This window comes from Tasmannia lanceolata, unplaced genomic scaffold (genome assembly GCF_043159265.1).
Source record: "Tasmannia lanceolata isolate RefF3 unplaced genomic scaffold, GAP_Taslan_0.1 ptg000037l, whole genome shotgun sequence".
In the NCBI taxonomy this organism is placed as follows: domain Eukaryota; kingdom Viridiplantae; phylum Streptophyta; class Magnoliopsida; order Canellales; family Winteraceae; genus Tasmannia; species Tasmannia lanceolata.
Genome location: NW_027518714.1, coordinates 61,785,388 through 61,807,130, shown reverse-complemented (window position 1 = coordinate 61,807,130; position 21,743 = coordinate 61,785,388). Strand labels below are relative to the sequence as shown.

The window sequence follows — 21,743 nt, the reverse complement described above, 5'->3', positions numbered from 1 at the left end:
TGCATTTAGGGTGGGCCCAACATAAAACGAGAAACCCCATTTCGTATGTGAAAAAACCCAAAACGCTACTCTAGGGTTTGTACTCCGACGAAAGCCCTTCTTCCCTCCGACGAAAGCCCTCCGACGGATTCCCTCCTTCGCCGACGGCGTCCCTCATCCCAGGTTAGTACCATTTTAATTTTTTCTTCCCTTCAAACCTTTTTTTTTCTCTTTCCTTCCATACAAGAAGAGAAGGAGAAAATCTGATTTTTTGATGAAATATCCATGAAAACTTGAGGAAGGAGATGATGGTGAAATCAGATGGGGTTTTCTTGTGTGGTTTTCTTGGGTTTTTTTCTGTTTTGGGTTTTCATGGTAGAAGAAGGAGATGATGGTGTTTTCAGAAAGGGGTTTTTCATTTTACACATTTTTTATTAATTTTTTAGGTGAAATATCCATGAAAAATCTGATTTCGTATGTGAAAAAACCCAAAAATGAATTTTGTACTTAAAAATGGAGTTTTATCTAGGGTTGCTTCCTTTGGGATCTGTTGCTAATTTTAGAAATTCAGGTTCTTGTTTTTTCTCCTTATTTTATTTTACTTATTTTCTTCCTTTTGATTGCCTCAATAGAGTTTTTGGTTATGTCATCGAAATATATTACTTCTGTACACTTCTCGGGTCTTGATTAAACTTTTCCCTTTTGTGATTGAACTTAGGTTAAATACAAAGATCTTCTTATAGGCATTTGATCAAACAGATTGTGGGTTGGTTGTAAGCAAAAATCTATGACGGGTGACTAGAAAAACTCTTCCAATTGCATTTTTCATGGCCGGATCCATATAAGTTATTATTGCATCAGGTGCTTTACCATGCATGCATGTCAACCACTGTTCAAATAACCAACTGAAGGTTTCCTCTATCTTATCAGCTAACAGGACACATCCGAATAGGGTCGACTGTCTATGATGGTTCACTCCCGTAAATGGTGCAAATTGCAGAGATAACCTATTGGTTTTGTAAGTGACATCAAATACAATGACATCGCTGAGTGTCATGTAAGCATCTCTAGCCTTAGCATCAGCCCAGAACATAGACCGGAAGGTCCCATCCGTATCCAACTCTATCGAGAAAAAGAAATTCGGGTCTTCTGATCGCTTGTTTTGGAGATGGTTGGCCATTAAGACAGCTTCTTGGCCTATATTGTTCACTCTTTTTTTTCTCAAATGGGAAGCAACTTGATCAGGTGTTACCACACCTGTTATTCCATCGTTTGTTGAATTAATGGCCTTTGCAATCCTCGTAGCCGACATCTGAGTCTCATCGAGACAGTCAATCAACGTCTTAACACTATCACTCTTACTGAATCTATTATGGAAACGGTGCATTTGCCTCTTAAGTGGGGAGGTCAGAATATGAGAATGAATGTCATCAAAGGTGGTCACTACCCACTTCCCATCTCTTAGTTTTATGATCATCTTAGCTTTGCAATTCAATCTGACAGCTCGTCTTTCGCTCATTTCCTTACCATCATCCACTTTCCTTGCCTTATACTTTTTCATCCCTTCTCTATCACACACAAATTTCCTTGAGTTCACATTATTTGTTTTTTTAGAACTATTTGTACTGGATTTCCGTAATCCAAAACCAGTAGCCGGTGCATAAGAATTGTAGAATTCAAAGGCAGACATCCAAATCATCAAACACTTGGTTCAGAAACGGCTTATTCACACTGCTATTCTCACTAGCAGCCTTATTGGGCGTACTACCACCCTCATCTTCGTCATTCATATCAGTATCTGGCCATTCTATATTATCGTCAATCAGATTAACCCCATCACCACCCCCATCATCAACCACAATAAGACCATGAGCGTCAACTTCTTCAATACCTAACCCGGAGGCTTGCGAGAAAGCATCATCAACAAAACCAAACTGTGCACAGTCATTATCCTCGATACGTAACCCACACGATTGCGAAGAGGTTGGTTCCATTTTCCTAGTAATTGAAAGAAGAGACAAATAAGAATGTACCCGCATTATAAATAACCATAAGACAGCTGGTTTTTTGGGTAAAATGTGGAATTTTCACACAGAAAAATAGGGTTTTTCTGTGTGAAAATTCTTCTGCAAACTTGACAAAGGGCTCTCTGTAGCAGAAACGTTAGAGAGACTCTTGGAGAGATAAAATTAGAGAAACTCTTCGTCTACCATTTCTCCTGCTAAATGGAAGGGAAAAAAATAAGAAATTATATGATGGGTGGCTCACTGTAGATGATCCATACCGTCCATTTGTTCAGCCACAATGTAAATAGGTTGTGACCCATAAATCATATCCATAGGATGATCTTAACCCTCATTTCTATTCTGGGTTTGAAGGAAAAAAAAAACAAAAAAATGGGACTAACCTGGACGGAGGAGAAAAAACAAGAACCTGAATTTCTAAAATTAGCAACAGATCCCAAAGGAAGCAACCCTAGATAAAACTCCATTCTTATGTACAAAATTCACTTTTGGGTTTCTTCACATATGAAATCAGATTTTTCATGGATATTTCACCTAAAAAATCAATAAAAAAACATGTGTAAAACGAAAAACCCCTTCTGAAAACACCATCATCTCCTTCCTCTACCATGAAAACCCAAAACAGAAAAAAACCCAAGAAACCCACACAAGAAAACCCCATCTGATTTCACCATCATCTCCTTCCTCAATTTTTTCATGAATATTTCATCAAAAAATCAAATTTTCTCCTTCTCTTCTTGTATGGAAGGAAAGAGAAAAAAAAAAGGTTTGAAGGAAAGAAAAAATTAAAATGGTACTAACCTGGGATGAGGGATGCCGTCGGCGAAGGAGGAAATCCGTCGGAGGGAAGAAGGGCTTTTGTCAGAGTACAAACCCTAGAGTAGCATTTTGGGTTTTTTTTTGGAAGAGAGAAGGTTTTCTCGAAACAGTATGCGTTGGGTTTTTTCACATACGAAATGGGGTTTCTCGTTTTATGTTGGGCCCACCCTAAACGCACCAATAAGAAACATCACTAAACACTTCAGCGCACTATATTTTGGTGCGCTTAAGCGCACCAACAGTTTTCTCATATATATATATATATATATATATAGAGAGAGAGAGAGAGATGCTGGAATGAAAGCACTGCTAACATAGGTGTTCGGCAAAGATCACACGTCTTCCAAGACAATATGGAAAGAACGTGTGATCTTGGCACGTTCTACATGAATCACCAATTAGATGATGCTTGGCACCTGAATCATTCACTTGAAGAACTTCTGATGGAGATGACAGTTGGATATCTCATCTGATGCATTAGTTGTTGGGAATTGTTGATACTTTGAATCATGTGGTAAGATCCCATGGATGATGGCAGAACAATGAATGCAATTTGAGTGATCCAAAGCTTTGTGGAGGACCAACAAAACTTAACCAGAGTGTGGTGGCATATGTAAGTGGTCATGTTGAGGCACCCCTTTTGTAGGTCGAAGATGATAACCTTAGATTGAGGGTCTACCTTGGCCACGACCACCTGTACGATCATAATAGGTTCCCTAATGACATCACTGTAATTTGAATGTTAGTGTTTATAAAGGGCGTGGGTCGTACTTCAAACCTCACTAATTTCCTCCTCTTTTTCTCCCTTTCCATCTTCTTCCTTTCTTTTGTATGCCTAACTCCACAACTTGGCTTGTCTGCTGCAAGTACTTGTCTTTTTCCTTTCACTTTAACAGTTACATACTCCTTCAATGTGACAAGTGAACCCTTGAAAACCTTGTAATCATTTTCCGGTGGAATTAAAGTGTAACGAACTTTATAATGTTTGACAAGAGGTGGTCTGATTGAAGCAGACTGATAAAAAAAATGTTCTTTATTTTCAGTTCATCCAATAATACGAACTTAATCAATCCAAGTAGGTTCCATACATTAGATCCATGAAAGAAAAGCAAAATAAACCGTTCAAAAAAAAAAAAAAAATCAGCAAAAACTCATCTATGGTGAGGCTACCTTTGTGGCATTTTTGGATTTCAGCCTAAAGTTGGAAGATACTAGCTTCATGCTACTATGTGTTGTAGTCGTCTAGACCAAGGTTGCCAGAGCGGGAATCGAAAGCTCCCAGGGAAGAATCCTGCTTCCTTGGTCTAGACCCTTTGAAGAGTTCTTTTATAGAGGTGGTGCGTAGAACTTCTGCAATAACCTCTAGAGAAGAGTGGAATTGATTCAAACAATGTTAAGCCAATCCCTGACATCCAAGATTCTTGCTCCAGATTTTTCTCCCATTTAGGTTCTTGGTATGTCCTTCACATGGATATTGTCAATTGTCATGAGTAAGCAATGATAATGATCCGACCCTTCCAAAGTAGCTAATTGTCAATTGTCCTGAGTAACCTTTATAGTGACAAATTGGGAAAGAATAGGAATGAAGTAGAGGAGGACTTGAAGAATATACAAGATGAAACCATCATATAAGAAATAGGTCTATTCTATTTTAGAGAATAGATGGGATGGGAAGAATTTTCTAACGAAGGAAATAGGGTTGGGGGGGGGGGGGAGATTAGATTGGAATTTGTGCCACAAAATGATGTGATTTAACCTAGGATTAGTTTGTTTTATTTTATTCAGGCATTTTATTTTAGTTTTTTTTTGCATATATTTGATTGGTCCTAGATGTGAAGGATGTCCACATCACTACCATGGCCCACTTCCCTTACTCCTCTATCTATGGCCTATTACTTATGACCTTAAAGTCTCCTTACCTAATTCCACTTTACAGCCATGGGCTACAGGACCCCTTTTAAAACCCAAAGTCTTTCCTATTTTAATACCCAACTAACCTTGATGGGCCACCACTTAAAATCCATCTCCTCTCCCCCTTTATCCTTAATTATAAAAGACGAAAAGAAAGAGCTCTCCCCTTCTCTTTCTCCCTTATTCTTCCCCTCCTTCCTTTGCTCATTTCTTTCTTTTTTCGTTTCGAATTTCTCATCGGACAATAGGTGCTTCCCCTCTCTCTCTCTCTCTCTCTCTCTCTCTCTCTCTCTCTCTCTCTCTCTCTCTCTTGTTGAATGACCAAGGCACGAGACCCCCAATGTGCCAGTCATGTACATTTATCCTCCCTATTCTCTTTTTAATATCTTTCATATTTCCCTATCGCCATTGATTCCCTTCCCCTTTATTCCTTCAAATCTTTCCCTTCTACTTACACCCACTTCACCCAACCATTTTTATAACCCTTGCTAACATCACCACGCTGGCCCGATCCATTCACCCTATTACCATTCACTTAGCCGCCTATAGGTGTTGTTCTAATCGTTTTGTTCGATTTATTTTTTGATCAGGTAATTTTTTGTTGATAGGTAAGCTGGGATCAACCCCCGACATCAGAGTCAAAGAACATTGTCTTTACCAACTGAACTACAGGCTCAACCACCTTTTTTGATCTGTTAATTATGTTGCAGTTATTTAATATTTGATTCTTTTATTAGTTAGTTTGCTTTTCTTTCATGGATCTAATGTATGGAACCTACTTGGATTGATTAAGTTCGTATTATTGGATGCTCATATTGAACTAAAAATCATATTAATACTCCAAAGTTCCCATACCTGACTTGTGAATCCTAGGTTTATCACAAAGTGGGGAAACAATATTTACGGAGGAATTTCTAGTGAAGGGACTAGATGGGGTTTTGGGATTACGAAGTGAGGGGTTGGGGTTTTGGGACTACAAATGGACGATTTGGAGGTTTAGAATTTGCAAAGGAAAGAGGAGCTACTTAGATTTTACAAAAAAGAAGATGGTTAGAGATTTAGATTTTTTGTAAAGAACTGAGTATTTAGGTTTTTGAAGAAGAGGGGAGCAATGTATTAGGGTTTTCAAAGTGTAGATTGTTTGAAAGGGAGAAATGCATATTTAGGGTTTTGGAATTAGAGAAAAAGGATGAGGTTTGGATTTGACGTATTTGATTAGAGAGGAGATGAAAATCAGGGTTTTTTTTATTTTCTTTTTAAGAGTGTGATGCTTACCTTTTAGAAGAGAAGAGGATGAATAGATCAAGATTCAACTAAGCTCGGATAGTGTATAAAATCTGCAACAATATGGAGAGAAGAATAGGATAATGAACCCAAAACATGCAAATGTATCTCCATTCGTAACGTGAATAGCATGCTAGGGTGATATAATGTACTAAAGCGAAATAAGGGGGAAATTACAAGTAGCCACTATCCACACAAACCCTTTTTCAGAGTCCGGGTCTATGGAGGATAGTTCATGTAGTTAATATGATCTTTGATATTTGTAAATGAGAGATATTTCATTTACGCATGTTTTGAGGGAAGCCAATGAAATTGTGATACTTTAGCTAGAGAAGGCGTCCTTCGTAACATTATGTAATTTTCTTTGTTCTTCACTGGATTTATCATTAACTTTCAAATGCATATGTCAAATGTTGTAATAATAAGGGGTAAGGGCGTCCATTTTTTATGGGATTACTGTTCACATGCACACTGAAATACTCAAACTGCATTTTCAGAATCCAGAATCACTAGATTTTGTTGATTCTCGGAAGAGTAAAAATTTATGTAAATCACATTCTCTGCAAAAATGTGGCTTTAAATTGAGCAAACCAAACACCCATTTTGGTGGATTGTGGCCGAGAATGTGGTTTGGACTCAGAATCATTTCTGAGAATCCAGAACAAATGCTGCCTAAGCAATACCCATTTTTGCTTTCCTTGGTAGTTGGGGGAGAGGAGAGTGGGCTGCATTTTGACGACTCGAATACAATTTTTCTGGCTAGAATAATTGAGTTCTCTTTAATATACAATGCGAAATATTGGCAAGCAGTCTCTTTTTAAAGTCCAGCTCATGGTTTGCAATCTTTAGCTACATCATAGAAATCAGCTGGCACTTCTGTTTTACACGGATGGAGCTCTGGTTACATATTTTTTTGTAGAAAGATAATGTGAAGTTCTTTCCATCTTTATTCTTGTCTCTTCTGAATTCTTAATTCAGTCAAAATCTTTTGATACAGACTGGCGTCTGAGAAGGATCCTGAAATGGATAAAGCTTTGATTGCTTTAGGTCTCTTTCTACTATCAAAAGGATCTGCGATGGAGGCCACTGAATATTTTGAACGTGCTATTTCTAAGGTGTAAATTTCTTTGGTGTCAAATTCAAGGTTTCCCTTTAATTTTTTCATACAAGTGGTTAGAATAGTCATCTGATCCGTAGCAGGAACATAGGTGGCCAATTAATTTTTACTGGTTCTCATTATCACGAGTTATTATTTATGACATCTGATGTGCTCTTCCTTGCTGGCCAACAGATTAAGGACGAAGAGGTTAGCCATTTGGTTATGGCATTATATGGGGCTGGTGTCTCACTTGTCTCTCAGGTGAAATTCATAATATATTTTCATCTTTATTTACTTTGCAATCGCCAATAGTGTTGAATAGATTAAGTAATTAGTTTCTTAAACTGTTTTAAATGAACTTGGCTTTAAAATCATGTTCTTATTGATTTTTTCTGCAAAATATACTTTTTTCTAGGGAAGGAATTCAGAAGGAATACAACACCTGAGAAGAATAGCCCAATTAAAGGAGCCAGAGGATCCTAAGGACAAAGTCTGCTATTTTTCGGGGTTGATAATGTTAGCAAGGTATGCATATTGGATTACTCAATGTCGAAATATTACAACTGTACATACCTAGTATATTTTTTCTCAATGACGCAATTGATTAAATGAACAAAAACTAATGTCCAGCACCTTATTTAACGACGGTCAAAAGACTGAAGCTTTGAAGTATCTGCGCATAGCAGCAGCTTATGACCCTGCTGTTAACAAGTACATAGAAGAATGTGAAAGAGAAGTGGATTAGTAGATGTTGATGAATCATCGGTGTTCCTGATATTTCTTTGAGGTTCGGTTGACTGTATTAGTGATTGTTTTCTCGTTACATATGGAGCATTTTGGTGAAGGAAAATGGCATTTTAACATCGACAATTCACACATTCATTTAGGTACAAGATCGAGGCACATTGGGGTCATCGGCAGAGCGGCATTAAGGTTTTGATATTCTTTATTTGTAGAGCTTGTCAGAAAAGAAAAAAAACCAGATTATCATGTGCATAATGTGGCACATTTTTTCAACTAGATTTTTGTCAAAATTGCTATCATACCTGTGTTTTAATTGTTATTTTAATATTGATATTGATTACAACCATTTTCTTGTATATTTTTGGGAAAAAATTATATAAGAAAATAGAGAAAAAATATAATTCAAAAAGAAAGGAAATAGAGAAGAATATGCTTATTACAACAATGATGTTTGGAAAGGTTTAATGAATAGGTCCTTAGTTGGAAGTTTCATCTCTAGCCAACTAAAGCCTCCTTGCATTAAAAAAAAATAGAGAAAAACGAATTGTCACTTGGAAAAGGGGTGCCCAGATCAAATTCGACGTTCCGGGAAATCAATGTCTGCTCGTATCCACTCCCACGGTTTTCAATGTCACCACTTCTAGTTCGCTGCAACTGCAACAAAAACATTCAGTATAAATTGAGTATTAGAAGAAAAAAAAATAGTATTTTCATACCCTTGCTTTGATATTGTCACTCCTTGCTTTCATTGACACTTTCTATGATTGGACTGGGTAGCCTTGAGTCTGGTTGGGTGCAACGGAAATAGCATGTCACTAGGAAAGGAAAGTAATATCCCTATTTCATTTTACTTGTCTGTAGTAGATTTTCTAAATAAATAATCACCTTTTGAGTTTGCTCCCAAATCAAGATGAAAGTGAAAGTAAATAAGAGTTTTTACTTCCACTTTGCTTTACTTTGAAAATGATGTCATTTCTACTTTCCTTTTACTTGAGAAATGATGTCCTTCTACTTTCCTTCTACTTAACATGCATCCAAACAGACTTCTCTTCCAAGGATTTGTACAGCTGTAACAGCTAATTAGGAAAGTGTACTAAAGCAAAGAGGGGTGCAAATAGATCAAGGGCGATGATATATTCGCACCCCTTATAGGATAATTCACACCCATATAATGTGAATTGACGTCAAAAAGTGTTAAAGTCTGCCACATGCTCTCCATTTTGACGCCAATTCATGGTACAGTGGTGCGAATTATCCTACAGGGGGTGTGAATTTACCGTCTCCCTAGATCAATTCCTTTTTGTATTTTAATTTTTTTACCTGTCGGTGGGGTTGGATACCATTGGAGATTTGTCCTGGATGTGGGCCACCTTCCTCAAGATGGACTTGTTGACGTACTTTTCACCCTCGATTGCCATGTCATCGGGGTCCACCACCTCTGGGATCGTCTCCCTATTCTTCTTCTTGACATAGACCCCTGGCAAGTGCATAATTTTTTGCTTACCTGTGTGGATCGCAAGTGATATTGCCACCACAACCAACCCCAATGCCACAGCCACCGGAGCGAATTCGGCTTTCATGAATCTGATGAAAAAGATTAAGACCACTGAGCATTTGTACGGTAGAAATCTAGAGGGTCCACATAACAACAGGGTGGGACCCACCCACAACTAATCCTAACCTTAGGATATCTAGTCCTCACACTGATCAAAGAAACTATTGGGATATCCGTATCGGACTCAATTAGCTTTGATTCAGTACATGCTTCAGTTACCATGGAAATTTAAGCACATTGATTTCTATTAAAATTTTTGGTAAGATTGCCCAAAAATCATAAAAATATATAGAAACATAGGAACTGATGAGCATGTATGATGAAACTTTAGAAAATGTTAGTGCATTCCCATTTACACATTTCACATATAATTCATTTAAATATTCCCATACAGAGGGATTTTATGGTGCTCCAGTGTGAAGTCCGGTGCAGAGGGTACGACAAAAGTACCGCCCTTGATATTTGATCCAACCGCAGTCTCTTAAAAAGTGGGCCGCTGTTGGATCAAATATATCAAGGGTGGTGACTTCACGTTCGGGCACCATATAAAATCTCTTATATACAATGCATACACACAATATTTTGCATATAATTTATATAAAGATAATTACAAAGCACATACTAGTATAGTATTTCACACAATATATTGAATTGAATGACAAACAAAAATAATATTAATAATTTATTTTAAGATTTTATCAAAATTTAAAAAAATAAAAAGATTAGTGAAAACAAATAGTACAAGTTTTTGCACAACAAGACATTACTACTCTACATACTCCTTTATTTTGTTAATTATTTTAAAGTTTAATGTTTTTATCTTATAATAAAAATATAAAAATCAAATATAATATTATAAAATGAAACAAACAAACAAACAAAAAAAATATGAGTTGTACTATTTTTTAAAAGAGGAAAGTTTTCCTAAGCTATAGCTCAAAAACACATGTGGCCCCACATTTTTTGGGGATCCAAAGCATTCATTTGGAAGGCCCTTCCATGGATAGGGTGTGTACCATAAATCATCCCTATAGGATCATCCTAACCCTGCTGTTTGTTGAGGGAAAAAATGGGCAAAAACAAGTGTCTGTCCATTTTCCACTCAACCTTTGATTGGGTTAGGATGATCCTATAGGGCTGATTTTTTGGTACACACCCTATCCATGGAAGAGCTTTCAAAATGAATGCTATGGATCCCCCGAAAAATGTGGTGCCATATGTGTTTTTGAGCTATAGCTTAGATAAGCTAGAGCTTAGGAACACTTTCCTCTTTTATAAATTTTATTTTTTTTATTTTTTTATTAATTTAAAACTTTATTTATTATTATAATATAAAATTAATTTTTTTAAAATAAAATAAATAATTCTCTTCTATTTCTTAAATTTCTATCATTTGCTTGTGTTTTTATATTTATTATAATCCTTTAATTTTATAAAAAAATTACCTAAATTTCTAAATCAAACTGACATGTTTTCAAGTTTCCACCGAAAAAATGTGTTCTATAAACTTATCATATAACATTTTGGTGGATAAGACAGGAACATATAAAATTTTGACAAGAGTTTTAATGTATTATTTATATACACTTACAATGCATGTACCTTTCACACCCTCCAAATATATCATTAAAATAAGGGGAGTGATAAATCGACCCTCATATATCCTAAAATAATTATCTTATTGATTTTATGAACCTTTGTTGCTAGTGAATCAAGAAAATATGTAAATCAAGAGGCAACAAACATGTGCTTTGAATTTCCTTACTTGGGTGTCATTTTCATAATTTGCACAAATTAGAAGGCAATTAAAGATAACTGACCTCCGCTTGTTGTTAGGGTCGAGAGTCTCGTGAGAAGCCGATTCAAAAGACTTCACTTTGGGTGTGGAGGAGGTCGCAAAACACCGGTTCCCTCCGGCCCGGTTCACCATCGCTCTCAAATAACTCTGATCAAAATTTTCAGTCAATTTGAATGTAAATCATATAATGTAAAGAGAGTTGATATTGGTAACCCCCCACCCCCCCTTCTTATGATAGATACACCCCCTGTATGTAATTTAGATCAGCTATAGAGAATTGCGCTAATTCCACACAATTTTCTTAAGATATACGCTACTAGGGTAAAAAAATACAAGTGGGTTCGATTTGTAAGATGATCCAAACTGTTAACTTGTTGGGCCCTGCTACTAGTAGGCCTTGAAACGATCATAACGAGAGTTTAAGTGGGACCCACCTTGTTCAGGTGATCCAAAACCATTCACTTGTTGGGCCGGCGTAGATATAGTGTGCCCAGAAAATCTTCTCCATAGGATAATCCTAACTCTATGATACTGAGGGTTTTTATATTGTGCTGTCTATTTTAAACCACCACAAACCAGAGGTTTAGGATCATCGAGAAGTATTTCTGGGCGCACTATACGTCGTGGCCCAACAAATGAATGGTTTGGATCACCCAAACAAGTTGGGCCCCCACTTTACTTTTTTTTTTTTGGACTATATGTGCATGCATGGCCGTCCACCATATAAATTCTTGTAAAGACACTTATACAAGGTAATAAAAGAATAGAAATTCTATTGTGAATGCTTATATGTAGATCAGTATCGGTGGTACGATAGAATTACTGCCCTTGATCCAGTAGCAACATCTTAAAAGGTGTGCTCCTGTTGGATCAGAGATTTTATATAGTGTAAGCCCATATACTCCCCCTTTTCTTTTCTTTTTTTGAGAAGCACAGTACGGACCACATCATAGGATGATCCAAACCGTCCATCGCATGGAACACAACATAAATAGGTTGTGCGCAAAAAGTCATTTCCATAGGATGATAGTAGCCGTCCGATCTATAGAGGTATTCATAATATGCAGTTCCTCTATAGATTGGAGGGCTGGGATCATCCTATGGAAATGATTTTGTGCACAACTTATTTACGTTGTGACCCATCACATAGACGGTACGGATCATCCTATAGTGAGGTCAGTACAGTACATTTTGAAAAATACGGGACTATAAGGGCTTACACCATATAAAAACTCGTTGGATCAAATACCACCATAAAAAATCTCATAGAAGAAAGATTAGAAATCCCAAAAAGGGTGGCTATATCATCTACGTAAATACAGTATATGAATAGAGATTTTATACGGTGTGTGGCCTTATAATCCAGTATTTTTTCGAAATGAACTGTTAGGCCCAATCTACGAGACGATCCAAACCGTCCGGACTATAATCAATGGCAAGTGATTACTCACCATCGGTCTAAAAGCCATGATTGAAACCCTGTAATCGACTGGAACTTGAAGTTGTAAAAAATGGAGCAGTAGAATAAGTTATAAAAACTGAAAACCAAAGAAGGAGAAAAGCATATATTTCCAGGCTACGTAGGAGGAGCTCCAAGTGGAGAAACACGTGGCGAACTCTGAGGCCACACAGAGGCAGTAAGAAGCGCTCCTACAAATTGAAGGCTTTCTAGGAGTAAAATGAAGAAAAGTTAGTATCAGACGCGTTTGATGAAAAGACATGCAACCTAGGGCCACCATACTACGTGGGCAGTCCCTAAATCTCTTCTTTATATAACGGGCAATGATAAATTCGCACCCTCTGTAGGATAATTCGCACACCTTTAACATGAATTGACGTTAAAAAGGCTGCCATTACCCTCCTTTGAAGGGGTGCGAATTTATCATCGCCCTATATAATTGGGAATGTTAGTCTCAGTTGCGGGATGGTGTAGTTTATTTGGTGGTTTGAAACCGTCTCAGCCACGTTCATTGGTTTTTCGTTCTAACAGAAAACTCCCTTTTAGTAGGGTTTGAAACCGTCTCAGCCACTTGCATTCAATTTGAAAAATCTGAGAATTTGGGAAATGATTTCAGCGCTCCAATGTTTTGATAAACATGCCCTCATTTGTTTGTTGTGTAGTATTTAAAGGGTTTTAAGAGCTTTTTGAGAACCGTAATATCCTCTGACAACCCTTCAAATACTATACGACAAACAAGTGGAGCACGTATTTATCAAAACACATGAGCGCAGAAATCATTTCCCTTTTTTAATTAATTAATAACGGGGACGGCAGGCGAGGTTATTAATTAAGACCGGCCACATAGGCTTACTTTTCAGCAGAATTTGTAATCATTCACAAGGTGCCTGCTCTGACATGTTACGAGCCATCTGCAAAATACCTTTTGCAATGGTCCCTAGCTAGCAAATCCCTTATTTCAGTGGTGTTTCTTTTAGGCTAATGATATTGGCACTGCCATGTTTTTATAGTTGCACACTTGCACTAAATCAGCTTGTCTTTTCCTTGAAAAGTGAAGATATGTTTGTACAATGTTTAAAACATGGTAGTGCCAATATCAGTAGCCTTCTTTTATTGTTACCTCTAAGAAGATTTATAATGTTTTAAAAATGGTATTTTGTACTCATTTTTCTGATAATGGCACTCCTACTCTTTTACGGAAAATGCTAAATGAGGCGATGTTAGGCTTATCCCTAACATAAACTAATTAGAACCCAGTTGTACCTATATGTGCCTAATCAATTCTGTAGATGCGAATGGTGACCATGTTAAAGTATAAAAGATAAATAACGCTCCAACAGCTTAAGCTTTTGGAGAAGTTGGTAAGTTAACATGGTATAAAAGATAAATAACACTCCAACAGCTTAAGCTCCCGGATAGCAAAAATTCACATGCGATGGTCAATCCATAGTGGGACCACATGTGCCACGTGTTTGCAAAGTGGGGCTACACGTGCGGGGGTGTGTTAAAGTATAAAAAGATAAATAACGTCTTTCTCCAACAGCTTAAGCTTTTAGAGAAGTTGGTAAGTTAACAGACCACAATTAAGCCAAATTCTAATGAAAACACCTTCATTCGTAAGCCTTTGATTAGTTAAGTCTCATGATTAATAAAGGGTGATGATATTTTCACCCCCTACATTACTTGCACGCTCCCTTAAAACGTGATTTGACATAAAGTTGCCCACTTTTCACATCAAATCAAATTAAAAGGGGAGCGTGCATGTAATGCAGAAGGGGAAGGGGGTGTGAAAATATATTCTCTCTTAATAAAGTCTTGAAGCAAATAGAATTTCGTTGCTAAAAGAGGTTTTATTGGAAATGAAATTCCTAGTCCAGCTAAATTTTGTTAATAAAATTTTTTTTTTACTAAAGTTAGAAATTGCAACGAAAGAGAGCTAGAGTCCTAGTAGATCCACACCCAACCTGTTTTCTAAGTTAGGTAGTGTATTTAAAATATTAAAGGGAATTAGATTTGAGTTTTGCAGTTGGTTACCAACTTAATGAGACCATGTTTGGCAACTATTTCATCACATTTTTGTGAGGCCATTGTTGAAGATGGGCAGGAGATGAAGAGAATTAAGAGGGTGTGAGTGAGAGTAACAAGAAAAATATAGAAGTTGGGTCAACTCAACTCCAATAGGATAGCGAGGACCTCTTTTACAACCACGGTCTTAAGAGGTAAGCTTCCCTATCTACAACTAGAGTCCAAACTCGAATTTCCAAAATGCTACTATGTGTAATCTTTCACACTACCAACAAAACCAAACAAACTGTACATTCCATACACAGCATCTCCTCTTAAGAACTAACAACATCTATATATACAGAAAGGAGGACACTAACTTGAAATAAGGGTGCCCATATCAAACTCGAAGTTGATGGCGGTCATGGTTTGCTCGGATCCACTCCCACCGTCTTCAACGTCACTACCTTTGGTTCGCTGCCACAAAAAACCACAACAAAAAAGACATAATCAATCAGAGAGATATTAATCGCAAGGCTGTTTTTGTGAAACAACCAGTTATTCCAAAAGCTTTAGCTCTTTAAGACTCCCCTCTCATGTGTGGCCCCTCTTTTGGGTTTGGCCTACACGTGGTACATGTGGCCCATCTTTTGGTTTGACCATTGCATGTGGATTTTTGCTATCGGGGAGGTTTGGACAGAGGACCTTTGGGCCACTGTGCGTACTAAAATCAGCACGTAAATGACTGAAATTAATCTCAGCCATTTACTAAAGACGGAATAAGCTGATTTTTGGCAGTGTACTTGATCGCATGGTTTTAAATTTTGGATTTCGGATTTCGGTCTGCCAATACCCGAAACAGTACCAGATTTTGGCTGAAATTTTGAAATTTCGGGTTTATAATTTCATCTGAAATTTTGAGAAATTCAACCCAAAAATGTCAAACTTTTTTAATTATATAGCCATTTCCCTGAAATGTCAACCGAAATCAGCCAAAATTTGGTATTCAATAGGATATTATTTTTTAATTGTGTACCCATTAAATGGATTATTAAGGCGGCAAGGTCCTGATTCAACGCAGAAATTGGCACCAAAAAAATGCCTGCTGGGATGATAATCCGAATGGGGAGGATTTTTGTAGAATGGCCTAACAAAAGGATACATTAGATCGAGAATTTATATGATGGGTGGCGGTGAAAACACGTGAAGTCTTGGAAAATAGGTATGGCCCACTTTTTTTTATGATCCAAACCGTTCATCTGTTTGGGCACAACATAAATAGGTTGTGCCCCAAAAATCATTTCCATTGGATGATCCTAACCCTCCAATCTGAACTGATCTGAATATGGAGATTTCCAAAAGCCATTTATGGAATCTTCTACAGATCAGAGGGTTAGGATCATCCTATGGAAATGATTTTTGGGGCACAACCTATCTACGTTGTGGCCAAACAGATGAACGGTTTGGATCATCAAAAAAAAGTGGGCCATACCTGTTTTCCAAGACTTCATGTGTTTTCACGGCCACCCATCATATAAATTCTCCATTAGATCATCGGTCCCATCTCTATTTTCACACAATAATGTATTCTCAAAGCAATAAATGAAATATCCCAAACTAATTACACAAGGGTATTTTGGTCAAATTTTTCTTCTGGACACAGGTGGAAATTTCGAAACTTAGTGGCGTGGTTTGTTTTGACCATTCCCGCAACGAGATCTTCGATCGAGTGATTAGAGACGAAGGTCTATGATGAGAAGGATTCCGGCGTGGTTTGTTTCGACCGGTTTTTAAAAGGGGTGAAGGTTAAGAGCATGCCGTGTTCGCATGTTTTTCACGAGGCATACATTGATGGTTGGTTGAGGTGTCGATTTCAGATGCCAACTTCATCTGATCAAGGGCATTTAATTTGTAGATTATATTTGGTGGACATTTTTTTATTCTTTAGTCATTGTTTTTTCGTTTGATTGGAACACTTATAATTTTACTGAACCTGAGATGTTACTTTTCTTTTATTGTTCTTAAAATTCTCAAAAAATTGTGTTTTTTATCTGAAATTCTCAAAAAAAGGGTGGAGTTGGCTAATTTCTCAAAAATGGGTCAAACGCATCCCAATGAGTGTTTGAGGACAAAAATGCCCTTCTGTTGGTTTTCCCTCCAAGAAAGTAAGCAACGGATCCCAATGCATTTCACCTAACATTTTTACTTTTTTACCTTCTTTTTCCCATGCCAAAATGAAACTCCATTCTCTGTTGTAAATATCCATTGAAAATCCATTGCAGAGAGGTGAAACTTCCCTCTCCTTAAATCTTGATTTTATTAGATCTCTTTATTTTTCTTTGGCTATCAAACCAAAGCTTCTCACGTAGGTCCATTTGTGATACATTTTGCATAGGTTTAACATGTTCCTTACAATGTTATGGTGTATTGCCATCATCTTATTTATTTGCTAGGGATTTGTTATATATTTTCTAGGCATTTGTTATTATCATCATGGGAAAGAAGAATGCAAAAAAAAAAAATTGCTTTAAAACATATGTAAAGGTCAACCGATTTTTTGCGATCTTTTTTTTAAAACCAAACGTCGTTTGTGGAAACCACTTCCACACCTGCCCCCCCATTACAACCATACGATTCCTCCCCAAATCCTAAATCCCTCCACTCACCCCCCCTCCACCATAACATCTGAGGGTTTAAGTTAATATTTTACAACTGTACATAAATTCATGACAACTTTCATGTCCAATGAAATACTATTAGATTGTGTGAAGCAATATTTAAACCTTGGAACTACTATTTATACCGTGGATCCACTATTTATACCTTAGAACCACTACCTAATAGTAAATAGTGGTTCCTAAGAACCACTACATAATTCATTGTAAGATTGACACCCAATGAAATACTATTAGATTGTGTGAAGCAATATTTCTACTCTGGAATCACTATTTATACCTCAGAACCACTACATAGTGATAAATAATGGTTCCTAAGTATAATGAGTGCTTCTGAGTGTTTAAAACCCTATAAATACAGTCATTCTCACTTTTTGTAGTGGTTTTGACTTCATAACTTTTCAATCTCACAATTTAAACTCTCGAAACAAGTATTAATGCTATCTAAACTATGAACCACCATAAGAAATGACTGTTTAGACAACTATTTAACCCATTGTTCATTCATTGCAACTTTGACACCTTCTGAAATACAATTAGATTGTGTGAAGCAATATTTCTACTCTAGCACCACTATCTATACCTTGGAACCCCTACTTATACCTCAGAACCACTACATTGTGGTAAATAGTAGTTCTTAGGTATAATTGGTGCTTCTGAGTGTTTAAATATTGGTTCCCAGTTATCAATAGTGGTTCCGAGAACAAAATATTGATTCTATACATTTAAATAGTGATTGTAATTGTATAGACATGATTTTCATCCAGGTTTACTTTAAATAGAAACATAGAGGGCAATAGAGAGATAGAGAGATTATGACAATACACAATAACATTGTAAAGAAGATGATGACAATAACAAATGCCTAACAAAACCATAACAAATCCTTAACAAATACACAAGATCATGACAATACACCATAGCATTGTAAGGAACATGGTAAAACTATGCAAATGTAACACAATAGACCTAGAAGAGAAGCTTAGATTTCATACCCAAAGAAAAATAAAGAGATCCTATAAAATCTTGATTTTAGGAAAGGGGACTTTCACCTCTCTGCAGTGAAATTTAAATGGATTTTTACAACATTTCCTAGACAGTGGAGTTTTATTTTGGCGTGGGGAAGAAGAAGGTAAAAAAGTCAAAATGTTAGGTGAAATGCATTAGGATCCGTTGCTTACTTTTTTGGGGGGAAAACCAACACAAGGGCATTTTGGTGCTAAAACATTCCTTGGGTTGCGTTTCACCCCTTTTTGAGAAATTAGCCAACTTCACCCTTTTTTGAGATTTTCAAATAAAAATCACATTTTTTTGAGAATTTTCCCTTAAATATCTCCTGAATAATATAGTAAATTATTTTCCAATATATTGATATTATTGTTTTCATTGAGGTGATCATGTCCATTATGTGAAAATATAGTGTCCTACTTAAATTTATACACTTGATGACATAAATTTAGAAATTTTTGGTGTGAAGATTTGATTCTTTTTTTCTACAATCTTTAAAATTAGTCACTATCCTACGCTAAAAAATGAAAACCCGACCCGGCCCAACCCGAGAAACTATCTTGGGTAGGGTCGGGTATACAAATCTTGGGTTTTCCAGTAAAAAATTAGACTCGACCATACCCAAATTAATTCTCCTGTAGGGTATGGTTTTGGAAAACCCAACCCGCCCGACCTAAGTTGCACCCCTAATTTTATATGGTGTAAGCTCATATAGTCCATTATTTTATGGGCTACCCCATAGGATGATCCAAACCAACCATTTGATGGGCCACAATGTAAAACTACTTTAAAGGCTACACCATAGATGATCCAAACCATCCATTTGATCAGCCACAAGGTAAATAGATTGTGGCCCAAAAATCATTTCCATAGGATGATCGCAACCCTCCGATCTATAGAAGGTTCCATAATATGCAAATTCCTTTACAGATCAGAGGGTTGGGATTATCCCATCGAGATGATTTTTGGGTCACAACCTATTTACTCAAATGGAGGACGGTTTGGATCTTCGGTGTGGCACGTACAATACTTTTTTTTGACAAACAAGAGGAACCGAATGGTCGTCGCCTTAGGAAATTACCGATTTAACCCTATAGAATAAAGAGGAACTCCTTATATGTGATGACCTAGGAAGAGAACAGGGCCTCTCTCTCTGAAGCAGAGAAAAATGGTCGGAAATCTGTTGTCTACCCTTTTTACCCTCGCCCTCTTCCTCTTTACAGCAGCCGATTCTACAAATCCACATCCCCAAGAGTTGAGGTCTTTCAAGATCCAAGACGCCCAGGTATGTTAAAAAAAAAAGAAACTTCACAAGCAAAACATTGAAAACCCAAAAGATCTCACTTTCATGTTTTTATGTATTTTGCAGAGCGCAAGTGAATGTTCGTATACAGTGCGCATAAAGACCAGTTGTTCTTCAATATCGATCACAAGAGACGCGATTAGCCTCGCATTCGGAGATGCCTATAACAATGAGGTATACAATCCTTCTTCTTCTTCTTTTTCAATCAATTACTGTTGTTTGGGAAATAGATTTCCAACCCACTGGGTTTTGTATTTCCACCCATCTCTTTTAATTTGGAGACATTTCATTTGTCCACACAACTTACAGATCAAATCAGAATTCTAGATAAAAAGGGTGGTTGAAAAATACAAAAACGGATGTAGGGCGAAGAGGGTTCTTTGTTTTCACTTTAAATGTTTTTGGAATTTCGACAACTATCCTTCAATTTCCATAAAATTATACAAAATATGAGAGAATGAAATTTTAGAAGGAACCCATCATAGCGAAATCCAGAAGAGGGGATGTTAAATTTCGGATTTTCTTTTACCATGTTTGGGAGCCATGAAAACATATTCCATGGAGTATTAGTGGCGTCAGCTATGAGAGATTGCCACGGATGAGAGAGTCTTGAGAGAGCGTGCGTATTTTTTTTTCACTATTTATTTTTTAGGGATTTTATTTTTACATGCTTAGGCCAGTCCTTTTCTTTCATGCCTCTCCTCTCATTCCTCATCTCAGATCCTATCTCACAATTGGGCCAACGAATATTCCATGGAATAATTCTTCGTGGTTGCCAAACATGCCCTGTAAGTTAAAAGGGAAAGGAAAATTTGCCAATGGGAGACACCAAAATACAAAGAATTGTGAACGGGGGACACAATTTTGAAAAATTGTTAAGGAGGGTTGATAACCCCTTTTTGAGAGCTTGATAACCCCATTCAGAGGGTTGATAGCCCCCTTTTAGAGAGTTGATAACCCCCATTTCGTCCCTCTATAACAATTTTTCAAAAGTGTGTCCCCCGTGGTTCACAATTCTTGTACGTCTTTTCGTGTTAAGTAAAGATCAAAGGCAAGCTAATTAAAAAAGAAAAGGCAAGCTGGAGCGTGCCACTATTAAAACATGGTTGTGCTGATATTATTTCCCTGCTTAAATTTCTATAAAATTATAAGATATTTGAGCGACAACGGATTTAATAGCGGGCGAAACTTTAGAGGGAACTCTTCATATATAGTAAAATCAATAATTATGGGGAGTTAAGATTTAGATTTTCTTCTAAAACTTTACAAAATGATCCTTAAATTTTCCCTAAATTTCTATCAGGTATACGCCCCAAGGCTTGACGATCCATCCTCAGGGACTTTTGAGCGATGTTCTACTGATACGTTTCAGATATATGGACCTTGTACCTATAGTATATGTTATCTGTATCTATACAGGCAAGGATCAGACGGTTGGAAACCGGAGTCAGTCAAGATAAGCAAGCCAAGTTCGAAAGCAATCACATTTAACTATGGCACATTCATTCCATATGGGGTTTGGTATGGGTTTAATCTCTGCAATCAAGTTTCTTCTGAGTTTGATCATGCTAATGGTAATGGTCTAATCATAGATATGTAGTGTAGGGGATTTGTGTAACTTCTTATGTTAATACTTTGTCGGGATATGTCTATGGGACATGGACTCCTTTATAATAAGATCTTAGGTGAGATCAGTGTTATCTTTCTCTTGTCTCTTTCTTTTGTTTTTACTCTGGAATGCTATCATGGTGGGAGTTTTATGTATTAAAAACAAAAACCATTAAGCCAATAAACGAGGCATCGCTTTCCCGAGCATGTTATGGGAAACCTTTCAATGTTGAGAAAGCGTGTTTCCAAAAACACCCTTTGCCTTTAGAAATACATTATGTTTTTGATAAAAACTTTGGGCAATGATATTTTCACTCCTCTACGTATTAGGGGGCGAATGCGTACTGCAGAGGGGGTGAAAATATCATCTCCCAAAACTTTTTCCACTTCCAATCCTCTCCACACGATTTCCCGTAAAATCTAGTTCGCTTTTTCCACTTCCAATCCATCATGTAATTGGATTTAACAAACAG

The 21,743-nt window shown here is 36.9% G+C and overlaps 3 protein-coding genes across 18 annotated transcripts in view; 2 read left to right on the top strand and 1 right to left on the bottom strand.

Moving 5' to 3' along the window:
- Positions 1-8,216, top strand: part of LOC143861245 (ALBINO3-like protein 2, chloroplastic) — a 97,768-nt gene extending 89,552 nt beyond the window's left edge. For 12 of the 15 annotated variants that reach the window (XM_077372175.1, XM_077372181.1, XM_077372187.1 and 9 more), the window contains 4 exons: positions 7,015-7,132; positions 7,309-7,377; positions 7,532-7,641; positions 7,747-8,216. In XM_077372175.1, the coding sequence (XP_077228290.1) occupies positions 7,015-7,132; positions 7,309-7,377; positions 7,532-7,641; positions 7,747-7,861 (412 nt within the window). In that variant the 3' untranslated portion in view covers positions 7,862-8,216. Of the gene's footprint in view, positions 1-74; positions 163-697; positions 971-7,014; positions 7,133-7,308; positions 7,378-7,531; positions 7,642-7,746 lie in introns of those variants that run through there. The other 3 variants (XM_077372174.1, XR_013239944.1, XM_077372189.1) reach the window with 3 other exon arrangements.
- Positions 8,217-8,232: 16 nt separating this feature from the next.
- LOC143861256 (uncharacterized) lies at positions 8,233-12,777 on the bottom strand. Of its 2 annotated transcripts, none has more exons than XM_077372200.1 (4): positions 12,665-12,777; positions 11,236-11,360; positions 9,181-9,444; positions 8,233-8,514 (listed from the first exon to the last, which is right to left on the bottom strand). In XM_077372200.1, exons 1-4 carry the CDS (start codon positions 12,680-12,682, stop codon positions 8,454-8,456), a joined length of 468 nt encoding a protein of 155 aa, XP_077228315.1. In that variant the 5' UTR covers positions 12,683-12,777; the 3' UTR covers positions 8,233-8,453. The 2 variants fall into 2 exon arrangements, with proteins under 2 accessions (XP_077228315.1, XP_077228316.1); XM_077372201.1 differs by lacking the exon at positions 8,233-8,514 and adding an exon at positions 8,577-8,645.
- Positions 12,778-19,475: 6,698 nt separating this feature from the next.
- LOC143861254 (embryo-specific protein ATS3B-like) lies at positions 19,476-21,368 on the top strand. The gene is made up of 3 exons (XM_077372198.1): positions 19,476-19,644; positions 19,729-19,836; positions 20,966-21,368. The coding sequence occupies exons 1-3, from the start codon at positions 19,528-19,530 to the stop codon at positions 21,260-21,262; spliced, it is 522 nt and encodes a 173-aa protein (XP_077228313.1). The 5' UTR covers positions 19,476-19,527; the 3' UTR covers positions 21,263-21,368.
- Positions 21,369-21,743: the final 375 nt, after the last annotated feature.